The sequence below is a fragment of the Rhinopithecus roxellana genome, chromosome 10, assembly GCF_007565055.1.
Source record: "Rhinopithecus roxellana isolate Shanxi Qingling chromosome 10, ASM756505v1, whole genome shotgun sequence".
NCBI classification, from domain to species: Eukaryota; Metazoa; Chordata; class Mammalia; order Primates; family Cercopithecidae; genus Rhinopithecus; species Rhinopithecus roxellana.
The window spans coordinates 70,502,381-70,516,472 of record NC_044558.1 but is presented as its reverse complement, the minus strand read 5'-3'; the positions used below and the strand labels follow the sequence as shown (position 1 = coordinate 70,516,472).

Genomic DNA, 14,092 nt, shown 5'->3' with positions numbered 1-14,092 from the left:
TAGATTTTGCTATGTTGCGTTTCCATTATTATTTTTCAAGAAATTTTTCAATTTCCTTTTTAATGTCCTTATTGACCCACAAGTCATTCAGGAGTGTATTGTTTAATTTCCATGTGTTTGTATAGTTTCCAAAATTCCTTATTATTAATTTCTAGTTTTATTCCATTGTGGTCAGAGAAGATGCCTGATATTATTCCAGGTTTTTTTTGTTGTTGTTTTGTTTTGTTTTGTTTTGTTTTGTTTTTGTTTTTTTAGTGTTTTAAGACTTGTTTTGTGACCTAACATATAATGTACACTTGAGAATAACTTTTCTCTCCACTTTTCTCAAGTGGAAGGAGTCTCATCCTGTATCCACCACAGCTGGTAATGTGCTGAGTCTCACCTGAAGCCAGCAAGTTTCAGAGGCTCATTCAAGACCTTCAGTGTAGTACCTGGGTATTATCGCTGGTTATTCAGGGCCCAGGGGCTTTTCAGTTAGCAGACGATGAATGCTGGTAGGACGGGATCCTTTCCTTCAAGGTAACAGGTTCCCTTCTGGCCAAGAGTGTGTCTAGAAATGCCATCTGGGAGCTAGGGCCTGGAGTGGCATCATCATGACTTTAACCAGTGCCCTATCCTGTTGTGGCTCAGCTGGTGTCAAAGATGCAAAACAAAGTCCTCGCCATCTTCCCTCTCCTCTTCTCAAGCAGTAGACTGTCTCTTTTGGTGCCTGAGCTGTGCAGCCTGGACTTAGGGAATGGGAATGCCAGCACTCCATTGGCTGCCCCAGCTAGTGTCTCTCAGTATGTCACGTGCAACCCCAATCCACTGTCTCTGGACCTAATGCCCTAGGACTTGCCTAAGAGCTACAGTCCTTATGCCTTTCAAGTTTACTTAGAGACCAAGAACACTTTGGCCCTCAGTGGGGAGGTTTGTGGGCACTCAAGTTCTGACTGTTGGGATCTGCAATTGTCCTCTGACTAGGGCTCATTTAAATGCTCTCTCTGTGGGTGGGTGCCAACTGAGTTGGGTCCAGTATTTCTTTCTGCCCTAACAGGACAGCACTGAAGTTCAGTGTCTCACAATTGCTGTGTTCTCCCTCCCCCAGTGTACAGGGAAGCTCTCCACACAAGACAGCTGCTGCCCAGAGTGCCAGCGTGGTGGTTTTGGCTGTTCAGGATTTTTTTTTTAATCTCTTCAGCGCCTCTTTCAGAGATAAAAAGTTAAATCCAATCAGTACTATGAGCACTCGCCTGATTTCTGTTTCTTACGAAGGCATTTTTTCTGTATAAATAGTTGTTAATTTGGTCTCTTTGCAGGGGGGGAACGATTGGTGGGGCTTTCTATTCCACCGTCTTGCCTACATTTATGATTGGTTTTGAGCTAATTTTTATCCATGGTGTTCAGCAAGGATTCATTATTTATTTCCATTCAGTCAATCCAGTGCCATTTGTTGAAAAGATGTGTCCCATTGAATTGCCTTGGCACTTTTGTTATAAATCAACTGGTTATATATGTATAGTCTATTTCTGGACTCTGTTTAGTTCCACTAATCTATACATCTCTATTATCATGAATACCAAACTATAGGGTAAGCTCTCCAACTTTCTTCTTTAAAAAAAAAAAAAAAAGTTTTGTTTACTCTAGATCCTTTGCATTTCCATGGAAGTTTTAGGAAAAATTTGTCAATTTCTATTAAAAAAAAATGCTGGAATTTTATTTGGGATTGCATTGATTCTACAGATAAATCTGGGGACTTTAAGAATATTAGTTGGCTTAATAATATTGAGTCTTAATTTCTCTCCATACATGTAGCATTTCTTTAATTTCTATCAGCTATGTTTGCAGTTTTCAGTACAGATATCTTGGACACCCTTTGCTAGTGTCATTCGTCAGTATTTTATGTTTTGACTTTTTTTGTGTGTTACTCAGAAATTTTTTTTTAATTTTTTTCGGTTGTTTCTTGTAAGTATATAAGACTATAACTAACTTTTGTGTATGAACCTTGTATCCTGCTACAATGCTAAATCCATTAGCTAATTTAGTAATTATTTTGTCAATTACCAGAGGTTTTTCTATATAAACAATTACAGAATCTGCAGATAGAAACAGTTTAACTGCCTTTTTTCAAGACCTTAGAATGTTGAATAGAAGTCTAAGACCTTAGACCAATGTTGAATAGAAGTACTAAAACAGGCAATATTGGTTTGCTCCCAGGCAAATGGGGAAACAATTCAGTTTTTCATCATTAAATATGATAGCTGTTTGCTGGTACCTTTTATTTCTTTCAGAAAATTCCCTACCATTTCTAGTTTGCTGATACTCATACACCATTTCTAGTTTGCTGATACTCTCACAAATATATGCTGAGTTTTGTTAAAAGCTTCTTCTGCATTTATTGAAAAGATTATGTGGGTTTTTTTTTAGTATTATATGAATATGGCAAACTTCACTGATTTTTTTTAATGTTAATCAACCTTGCATTCAGGAAATAAGTTCCATTTTAATATAATGTCTCATCCTTTTAAAATGTTGTTAAAATTAATTTATAAGCATTTTGTTAAGGATTTTTGCATTTTGATTCATGAAGGATGTTGGCCTATAAATTTCTCTAGGATAATGGCTTATAAATTTCTCCTATGTGTGTGTAACATTTGTGTCAGTTTGTCATATTAAGGTAATACTGGCCATTAGTCAGTGATCCCTCCTCCTTTATTTTCTTAAAATGTGTGTGTAATATTGGTCTTTTTTCCTTCTTTATTTTTAATGAAATTTTCTGGTTATAATCTATGGGCTTCAGATTTTCTTTTTAGGAAGATTTTAGATAAAATAAATACATTTCTTTCATTGACATGGTAGTTGAAATTCTTGTTTCTTTTACAGCAAATTTTGGTGTTTTTGAATAAATGTCTATTTCATCGGAGTTTTCAAATTTGTCAGTCATATGTTTGATTATAGTAGTCTCTTATTATCCTTTGGCTGTCTATGTGATCGCGGTAACAATCCCTTTTTCATTTGTGATTCTTTTCCCTTTGATTAGTCTAACTAGACATTTGTCAATATGTTGATCTTTTCATATAATCTACATTTGCCTTCCTTCTTGTCTCTATTATTGGTCTGTTTTCTATTTCTCTGATTTCTGCTCTTCATTATTTCCATTTTGCTGCTTAATTTGGGCTTACTTTGCTCTTCGTATTATAGATTTTTAAGGTGGAAACTTAGGTCATTAATTCTACCTCTTTCTTCTTTTCTAATATAAGTATCAGAAGCTAAAATTTTCTCCCAAAGTACTTTTTAGCTATGTTTTACTTTGACATAATATTTTCATTGTCATTTTGTTCAGAATATTTTTTACATTTCTCTTGTGATTTTGTCTTTGACCTGTAAATAATTCGTAAATTGATTAATTTTTAGATATTTGAGGATTTTCTAAACACTTTTTTTTTTTTTTTTTTGAGAGAGAGAGTTTTGCTCTTGTTGCCCAGGCTGGAGTGCAATGGTGCAATCTCGGCTCACCACAACCACCGCATCCTGGGTTCAAGGAATTCTCCTGCCTCAGCCTCCCGAATAGCTGGGATTACAGGCATGCGCCACCACACCCAGCTAATTTTGTATTTTTAGTAGAGACGGGGTTTCTCCATGTTGGTTAGGCTGGTCTCGAACTCCCAATCTTGGGTGATCTGCCAGCCTTGGCCTCCCAAAGTGCTGGGATTACAGGTGTGAGCCACCACACCCAGCCCTAAATACTTTTTATTAATTTCTAAGTTAATTATGTTTTGGCAAAAGAATATATACTTTGTGTGATTCTTGATCCCTTTAAATTATTGAGGCATGTTTTATTCTCTAATTTATACTCTATTTTGGTAAATCCACAATACACACTTGAAAATAATGTGGAGTCTGCAATTATTAGATGTGGTATTTTAAAAATGTCAATTAGATCAAAGCAGTTGGTAATTTTATTGAGATTTTCTATGTCTTTACTATTTTTTATTTATCTCCTTGCTCTGTCAGTTGCTGAAATACTTGGTTTTAAATCTCTTACTATATTGTGTAGGAATATACTACTACTTGCCTTTTAATCCTGTCCATTTTGCTTCATATATTTATGGATCTGTGATTAGGGGAATACATACTTATAATTATATATCTTCCTGATGAATGATCTGTTTTCAAGCAAGATCATTTTATCATTATTATGATGTACAAATTTATGGGGTACATGTGAAATTTTGTTACATATATATAATGCACAGTGATCGAGTCACTGTGATTACAGGGTGTTTATGGTATCCATCACTTGAGTACAGTACATTTTTGTAAATTCAATCACCCTGTTCTGCTATCAAACATTGTGTTTATTCATTTTGACTGAATGTCTGTATCCTTTAACTTACTTCTCTTTATCTTCCTCACTTCCCCCATACTCACTTTTTCCAGCCTCTGTTATCTATATTTTCACTCTCTACCTCAAAATGATCAAGTATTTTAGCTTCCACATATAAGTGAATAATGTGAAATTCTTCACATGTAATATTTGTCTTTTTGTGCCTGGCTTATTTTTCACTTAAAATAATGACCTCCAGTTCCACCTAGGTTGTGCGAATGACATGATTTATTTCCTTTTCACGGCCTAATAGTATTCCACTGTGTATATACACCAGCTTTTCTCTATTCACTCATCTGTTGATGGGCACCTACCTTGATTCTATATTTTTGCTATTGATAATGGTGCTGCAGTAAACATGTGAGTACAGATACCCTTTTCATATATTGATGTCTTTTCCTTTAGGTAGATACACAGCAAAGGAATTGCTGAATTGCATGAGAAATTTTTTGAGAAATCTTCGTAATGTTGTACATAGTGACTATAATAGTTTACATTCCCACCAGCAGTGGATGAGGGTTTTCTTTTCACCACATCCTCACAGTATCTATAACAACCATTCTTCCTGGGATAAGATGACATCTCATTGTGATTTTGATTTGCATCTCTCTGATGATTAGTGATGTTGAGCAATTTTTCATATACTTGTTGGCAATTTATGTGTCTTCTTTTGAGAAATGTCTAGCCATTTCCTTTGCCCACTTTTTAAAGGAATTATTTGTTTTTTCTTGGTAAGTTGTTTAAGTTCCTTGTATATTCTGAATATGAATCCCATGCTAATGAATAATCTGCAGATATTTTCTCTCATTCTGCAAATTGACTCTTGACTCTCTTGATTTTTTTTCTGTGTGGAAGCTTTTCAGTTTAATTAAGCCTCATTTGTCCATTTTTGGTTTTGTTGCATTTGCTTTCGGAGCCTTCATCATAAATTCACTGTCTAGGCCAATGTCCACAAAATTTTTTCCTAGGTTTTCCTTTAATATTTTCTTAGCTTCAGGGCTTACATTTAAGTCTTTAATCCATTTTAAGTTGATTTTGTATATGGTGAGTGATAGAGTCCAATCTCATTCTTATGTATGTGGCTTTCCATGTTTCTCAGAATCACTTATTGAAGACAGTGTTCAATAAATGGTGGCAGTTAATGAGGTGCAGTTAATAGTGGAGACTGTGCTGTGTTTTGCTGGTGATTAGGATGTCAGCTTGGCCAGTCTTTGGGCCCTAGTGGTGGCAGCAATGGACTGAGCCTGCCTTTTGGGCAACCCAGGACAGCTTATAGTATTATTGGTTCCAGGAGGGCTGATTATTCCAGTATTGAGATCATGTGTGGGTGTGTACTGGCTGTGATGGTATTGGAAGGTTGAATCAGTCCAACCTCAGAGTCTGGGAGGAGTGCTCAGGTGTTAGCAATAGTAGGCTTGGCTGGAAAGTTTCCACAGTTCTGGATGGCATGCTCAAGTACTGGGTAGAGGGGCCCAGTCTGGAAGACTTGTCCTCAGGCCCCATGGTGGCACATTCAGGTGTTGGTTGTGATAAGCAAGGGATGGTGGTCCCAGGCCATGGCAGAATTCTCTGGTGTGGGCAGCAGTGTCTATGCTGCCTACCTACCAGGGAAGGTGGGTCCCCTCTCAACTGGAGCAGCATAAGCAGGTAGCTGTGGGGAGAGCAGTTGACTCATGCATTTGTCACACAGCAGCCTACAGCAGCAGCAGTACGATTTGTACTAGGTGTATGTAAGTGTGTCCAGCCTTCCTTCTTCCTCCTTGGCCCAGCAGTGGCAATGGTAGTGGAAGTCCAGGCACCATTGCGGAATGTAAACCTTTGAAGGCTAGGATCTCAGAATAGTTCTGACTGTGGGCTTACCACCAGGGAAGGGAGGACCCCCCGCTTGGCTGTAGCAAAAGGCAGGTAGCTACGGGGAGTATAATTTGCTTGTACCTTATCCCACAGCAGCCCATAACAGCACAGTGGGATTTGTCCTTGGGGTACAGGGGAGCACTCCCTCTTTAGCCTGGTGGCAAAAGCTGTGGCATTGTTCCCAGGGCAAGACACAATTCTCTGGGGATTTGGCTCTGAGGATGGTGCCAAGCTGCAGCTGCTCAGGACTTGGAAATCTGTGAGACTTTACATGAGTTCCCTCTTTCTAGCAATGTGTCTGTGCAATCTCTAGGCCATTCCCTATGTTAGTTTCAAAATGTGTATGGGTTGAGACATTTTCCCATAATTAACATTTTAAAGGACAGTGGTGGAAGTGTGCAGCCCTGGGTGCCCCTCTCTTACGCTTTCCTTGCACCCAGAAGCTTCTTCTAGATCCCAGTCAATTCCAACCAAGCAAGGACTCACCCTCCCCTTACCTGCTTTTGGTGCTTCTCATCACTTCTCTGCTGAATCCCAGTGTTATCTTCTAGATGATCAATTTGAAATGTGAATACCCACTTGCCATTTTGGTTCCTCTCTGTGGAGGAGGTTCATACTAGCTGCATCTAGTCAGAAATTTTGAAACAGTATCCAGGTTTTTTTGTTTTTGTTTTTGTTTTTTCAAGATAGGAAATGCTTGAATATACTTGCAGAGTAACGTAAAGGAATTTAAAAGGGGAAGAAGTGAAGTTTTGAGCTAGAGATTGAGAGAGAGGATCATTGGAGAAGCAGGGAGGAGAAGGAATCTAGAAGGCAGGTGGAAGGATCAGTCATAGAAAGGAGAAGAGAACTGTGAAGTGGCATTTCAGTCATTATAAAATATTTATCTCTGGCAACACCATTTGTCTTAAAGTCTATTTTATCTGATACTAAAGTTTTCACTTCAGCTTTTGTATGTATACTGTTTGTATGGTAGATCTTTTCCATCCATGTGTATATCTTTTTCTGTCTATATGTGCTGGTATATTTGAGGTTTATTTCAAAGTGTAGTTGAGTTTTGCTTTTTTATGTGCTCTATCAATCTCTATCTTTAATTGGTGTATTTAGAACATGACCATTTAATATAATTATTGATATGGTTTGGTTTAAGAGTCTACCATTTTATTATTTCTTTTTTATATGTTCCCACTGACTTCATTCCTTTGTTCTCCTTTTCCTGCATTCTTTGGGATTTTTGAATATTTTTAATGTTCCATTTTAACTTATTTATTGACATTCTGTCTATATACTTTGTTTGATATAATATAATCTACAGTTGCTCAAAAACACAGCAGACAGTGTTGTCATTTTTGCTTTAAAGTGTTATACATATCTTAAAGAATTTAAGAGTAAAAAATAATCTTTTCTGTTTAGTCACATATATTTACCACTTCTGTTGTTCTTTCTTCATGCCTGATGACATACCTTTCCCTCTGCTATTATGCCTCTTCTCCCTGAATAAATTATTTAAAAATTTCTTGTAGACTATGCTAACAACAAATTATCTTATTTTACCTTTGAGTATATCTTTATTTTATCAGCTTTAAAATTTATAACTATTTATTTAATTTGTAATTTTGTAACACAAACATTATCTCTAAATATTGTAGTTTCAATTTATTTTAAACTAACTTAAATAAATAAGATCATACATTTTAAATTTTGGGCACCTTTCACCTCAATATTATGTTGCTTATATTTATCTAGTTGCTAATTTTATCATCTAGCATTCCATCAATGAATGTATAGCATTTATTTATTTATTTATTTTTTTTTTTCTGCACAAAGAAATGACAGATCACATTTATTTAATAACAAAATGTCTAGTTAATAAAATGTTTTTAGGAACTTACAATGTTCAAATCCAAAGAATAAAAATATTAAATATATCACTTTATGGCACAGGACAATATAAATTTATTTTTGTAACACAGCAGGCAAATTGTTGTGCTAGAAACAGAGTGGAGAAAAATGTAAATTAAAGCAAAAAGTCAGCAAATGGGTGTTCACAAATTCCTGCTTAACTGACACTCAACATTTATTGTAAAAAACGGGGCCTCTGAACATCAGATTTTGTTTATAAAAATAAAAACTTCCTCCCTGTCTCTGTTAAAAATACAAAAATTAGCTGGGCGTGGTGGCGCATGCCTGTAGTTCCAGCTACTCAGTAGGCTGAGGCAAGAGAAGCCTGGCGACAGAGAGTCCACCTCAAAAAGAAAATAAATAAAAAAAAATAAAAACTTCCTCAAACATCAGATTTTTTCACCTCAGCAAATATTTTTCCTTTGATAATTCATAATCCTCTTGTTCATCTGTCACATTTATGAATATCTGGTAATTTCATAAACAAGTACCAACGGCACACTTCAAATGCGGATTCTGTTAATTTTCTTTTTTTTTCCCCCTAATGAACTTAGGGCCTATGACAGAGAAGATACTGAAACATGCTAAGCTAATAATTGGTCTTAGTAATACTTTACAGCAAGTATTTAATGAAAGCCACTACATTTCCAGCTCTAAAAAGAGCCAGACAGACACAATCCCTGCTTCCAGAGTTCACCATTCAGAATACAGAAGGTCAAGCACTGACTCTGAATCATTATGAGCTTTGATTTCATCTTTCAAGATTTGCATAGATACTGATTTCTTCTAGAAGGGCAAATAAAATCTTCCCTTACACATCATTCTTTGGATTCTCATAACAGATATCTTGAAGTCTGTATGTTGACAAGTCCAGTAGATACTTTGTTTTCTCTAATTGCCTTCTTCTGCTTAAGACTATCTCAAGTATTTTGTTTTCTCTTTCAGTTCTCCCCAACATACACCTTCTGCAGTTTTGTCTATCCAGTTGGCTTTTCTGTAACACTTTGCTACCCCTTTCTGTTCCCTTTCACTGTTTTCCTCTGTTGCTTTCCTCCTTCACAGAAGTCTGGTGATCTGGGCTTCCCCATCTTTCCTTTCCTGGCTTCTTATTCACATGGGTGACTGATCTTAGCACTTCCTTAAAAGTTGAGTTTTCAATAAATATAACTCATCAGCACTTCTGATCTGCGTTTCCTTGAGCTGTTTTTTGATCTTCAGATCTGTGTAATAATACTCTCTTCCTGAATGCTATTTAGAAATATTATCCTCAAAACACCAATGGTTTCTTGAAGCTACTTGTTTTAAATGTTGTATCAAAAGAGATTGATAAAGGAATGTATAACTCAGCAAAGGATGCTTCTACTGTATTGTAAATTCCCACCATTAAAAGTACTGGATTCTGTAAGTCCACCATTAAAAGCTGGTATGGGACATCAATTTACACACATTAAGGGTAACATTAAAATTTTAATTTTTTGGTTCATATTAAACTGAAATTTATATAACTGAGGTTGGAATCTTAAAGGAAATGATAAAACTTTAATATAGTCAACTGTTCACTGATATGTCTATTCACTTCATCATAACCTATATATTTAATTAAAAATCAAATTATGTGTCTGCAAATCAGATGCTATCAAGCAAATTGCCATCCAGGGTCCATAATTCTTTTTATATTTTTAACTCAGATGAATATATACGATTCAGTAAATTTTAATGTTCCAAATTGTTCTAAAAGAAAAATTATCAAAAGCTTCCAGTTAACAGTTGGCTAATTCATTTGCCCCCAACGAACTACCTGTTTGTGTTGTGAGGTAGCATCAAAGACCATGATCTTCTGTGACCGTAGTAGCCTTAATTCATACGCATTCCCTCTTCATAGGAAGAGTATGGACAGCAAAAAGGGACAGATGAGTCCCCTTTCATTATTCATTGACTCTTGGTGTTTTCATAGTATGTTAAATGCCTGATTTCAATTTTACAACAACAAAAAATATCAATATTTATTCTGAAAGGTAATCTTATGTTCCAAGTAGCAGATATTAACAACTTCCAACGCGATCTCTAGGAATAATCCGCAGTTCTGAACCATGTTTTAGAAAAACATTTCCAGCAGTCTGTGCAGGATTTATTCCTATTCCATCATTGGTAATAATTGCACTTGTTGCAGCAGGAACTTTAAATTCTTCTGCTGCAAACTTTAAGACTGCTGTGAAAGGTGTACTTTCAGGAACACTGAGTACTTTGTACGGCAGCCGTGGGTCCGACGTCAGCGTGATCTTAAAGGAAACCTTCGACATGGTGGCGCCGGGATGAATCTAGAACAGACGCTAACTCCCCGGGGTAGCACGACTTCCTGTATAGCATTTATTAATTCATTCTACTATTGACAGGTATTAGAGTTCTTTCAAGTTTGAGGCTATTAAGAATAATTCTGCTTTGAACATTTTTGTACATATTTATTGGTGCTCATATATATGTATTTCTGTTGGCTATATGCCTATGAGTGGAATTTCTGGATCATAAGGTATGCATATTTTGGAACTAGTATATAATATCTAATTATTATCTAAAGTGTTTGTACTAATTTACATTCCCACCAACAATGTAGAAGAATTTGGTACTTCATATTCTCAACAACACTTGGATTGTTAAGAATATGTAGCAACCCAAGCTCTCTGTAACATAATCTCAATAACACTTGCTATTGTCACTCTAGATTCAGCTTATTCCATTGGGTATGAAGTGTTATCTGGTTTGTTTTCATTAATAAAATTTAGTTTTTAGAGCAGTTTTAGGTTCATATTAAAATTGAGTGGAAAGAGCACAGAGTTCTTATATACTTCCTGTCCTCACACATGCACAACTCTCCCTCCACTACCACCATATAGCATTGAATGCATATATTAGAAAAGAAGTTTCTTCTGTATTTAATGCTATAAGTTTCTCCCTCAGCACTGCATCCACAAATTTTGATAATTTGTATTTTCATTTTCATTTAATTGAAAATATTTTGAAATTTCTTTCCAGAATTATTCTTTGGCCCTTGTGTCCCATTCTTATCCAGTTGATTGATGGTGAGATTGAGTTCAATCCTGTTTTTACTGATTTTCTTCCTGCTAGATCTGTCCATTTCTATTAGAAGAGTGTAAAAGTCTACAAATATAATGGTAGTTTTATCAATTTCTCCTTACAGTTCTATCAGTTTTGCCTCATGTATTTTGATGCTCTGTTGTTGGGCACATACCCATTGAGGATTGTTATGTCTTCTCAGAGTACTAACCCCTTTGTCATTACCTAATGCCTCTCTTTTTTTTTTATTTTTGGTAATTTTTCTGCTCTAAATTAACATAGCTACTCCCATTTTATTTTTATTAGTGATAGTATGTTAATATTTCTCCATCCTTTTATTTTTAATGTGCATATGTCTTCATATTTGAAGGGAGTTTCTCATAACAACATATAGTTGGACCCTGCTTTTTTTTATCTACTCTGGCAATCTATGTCTTTTATTGGCATCTTTGTTCCTATTTTTTCTTCTGTACTTTTTCTTCCTTTTATGGTCTTAATTGAGCATTTTATATGATTTCATTTCCTCTCCTGTCTTAATATATCAATTATACTTGTTTTTAAACTTTCTTTTGTGGTTTCCTTAGAGTTTGCAATAAATATTTACAACTAGATCCTTGAGGAATTGCCATACTGTTTTCCATAATGGTTGAACTAGTTTACAATCCCACCAACAGTGTAAAAGTGTTCCTATTTCTCCACATCCTCTCCAACACCTGTTGTTTCCTGACTTCTTAAAGATTGCCATTCTAACTGGTGTGAGATGGTATCTCATTGTGGTTTTGATATGCATTTCTCTGATGGCGAGTGATGATGAGCATTTTTTCATGTGTCTGTTGGCTGTATGAATGTCTTCTTTTGAGAAATGTCTGTTCATATCCTTTCCCCACTTTTTGATGGGGTTGTTTGTTTTTTTCTTGTATATTTGTTTGAGTTCTTTGTAGATTCTGGATACTAGCCCTTTGTCAGATGAGTAGGTTGCAAAAATTTTCTCCCATTCTGTAGGTTGCCTGTTCACTCTGATGGTAGTTTCTTTTGCTGTGCAAAAGCTCTTTAGTTTAATGAGATCCCATTAGTCAATTTTGGCTTTTGCTGCCGTTGCTTTTGGTGTTTTAGACATGAAGTCCTTGCCCATGCCTATGTCCTGAATGGTACTACCTAGATTTTCTTCTAGGGTTTTTATGGTATTAGGTCTAATATTTAAGTCTCTAATCCATCTTGAATTAATCTTCGTATAAGGGGCAAGGAAAGGATCCAGTTTCAGCTTTCTACTTATGGCTAGCCAATTTTCCCAGCACCATTTATTAAATAGGGAATCCTTTCCCCATTTCTTGTTTCTCTCAGGTTTGTCAAAGATCAGATGGCTGTAGATGTGTGGTATTATATTCTAGAACTAGATGTACCATATGACCCAGCCATCCCACTACTGGGTATATACCCAAAGGATTATAAATTATTCTACTACAAAGACACATGCACACGTATGTTTATTGCGGCACTATTCACAATAGCAAAGACTTGGAATCAACCCAAATGTCCATCTGGGACAGACTGGATTAAGAAAATGTGGCACATATACACCATGGAATACTATGCAGCCATAAAAAAGGATGAGTTTGCGTCCTTTGTAGGGACATGGATGCAGCTGGAAACCATCATTCTTAGCAAACTATCACAAGAAGAGAAAACCAAACACCGCATGTTCTCACTCATAGGTGGGAACTGAACAATGAGATCACTTGGACTCGGGAAGGGGAACATCACACAGGGGCCTATCATGGGGAGGGGGGAGGAGGGAGGGATTGCATTGGGGAGTTATACATGATATAAATGATGAATTGATGGGTGCTGACGAGTTGATGGGTGTAGCACACCAACATGGCATAAGTATACATATGTAACAAACCTGCACGTTATGCACATGTACCCTAGAACTTAAAGTATAATTAAAAAAAAAAGAAAAAAAAAAAGAAAAGAAAAAAAAAAAACACTAACTGTGAAATAGCCTCAGGCAGGTCCTTCAGGAGGTATTCCTGAAGAAGGTGTTGGACTACAGGAGATGACACCTCCAGGGGTGTTATTGCTCCTGAAGATCTTCCAGTGGGACAAGATGTGGAGGTGGAAGACAGTCATATTGATAATCCTGACCCTGTATAGACCTAGGCTAATGTGTATGTTTGTGTCTTAATTTTAAACAAAAAAGTTTAAAAAGCAAAAAAAAAAAAAAAAAAAATTTTACAACTAATTGAAGTCTACTTTCAAATAACATTATACCACTTCACAGGTAGTACAAGTATCTTGTATCTTTATTCCTAATTTCTCTCTCCCATTCCTTATATAATTGTTGTCATTCATTTCACTTATGCATAAACATTCATGTGTTCACATATATATGGATATGTGTGTGTATGTGTGCACACACCTATATAATTTGCAACTAAGTCCTTGAATTTTTGTTTGTCTGAGAAAGCCCTTATTTGTCTTTCAACTTAAAGGATAATTTCACAGGGTACATAATTCTAGATTGGTGGGTTTTTTCTCCAAATATTTTAAATATTCTACTATAATCTCTTCTTGCTTGCATAGTTTCTGAGGGGAAGTTGGGTGTAATTCTTAGCTTTGCTCTGCTAAAGATAAAGTGTTTCTCCTCTGGATTTTTGCAGTATTTTTTACTTACCTTTGATTTTTCTGTAATTTGACTATTACATGCCCAGGTGTAGTTATTGCTGGAGGGTAGGGTGCGGGTGCTTATCCCACTTGATATTTTCTGAGCTTCCTAGATCTACGGTTTTGTGTCTGGCATTAATTTGGGAAAATTCTCAGTCATTATTATTTTAAATATTGCTTCTGTCTTTTTTCCTCTTTCTTGTATTTCTATTATATTCATTACGCATATAGTAA

General features: G+C 35.9%; 1 protein-coding gene across 1 annotated transcript; it reads right to left on the bottom strand.

Moving 5' to 3' along the window:
• Positions 1–8,066: 8,066 nt before the first annotated feature.
• Positions 8,067–10,477, bottom strand: LOC104677385 (ubiquitin-fold modifier 1). The gene has a single exon (XM_010382397.2). The coding sequence runs from the start codon at positions 10,420–10,422 to the stop codon at positions 10,165–10,167; it is 258 nt and encodes an 85-aa protein (XP_010380699.1). The 5' UTR covers positions 10,423–10,477; the 3' UTR covers positions 8,067–10,164.
• Between the last annotated feature and the right edge of the window lie 3,615 nt (positions 10,478–14,092).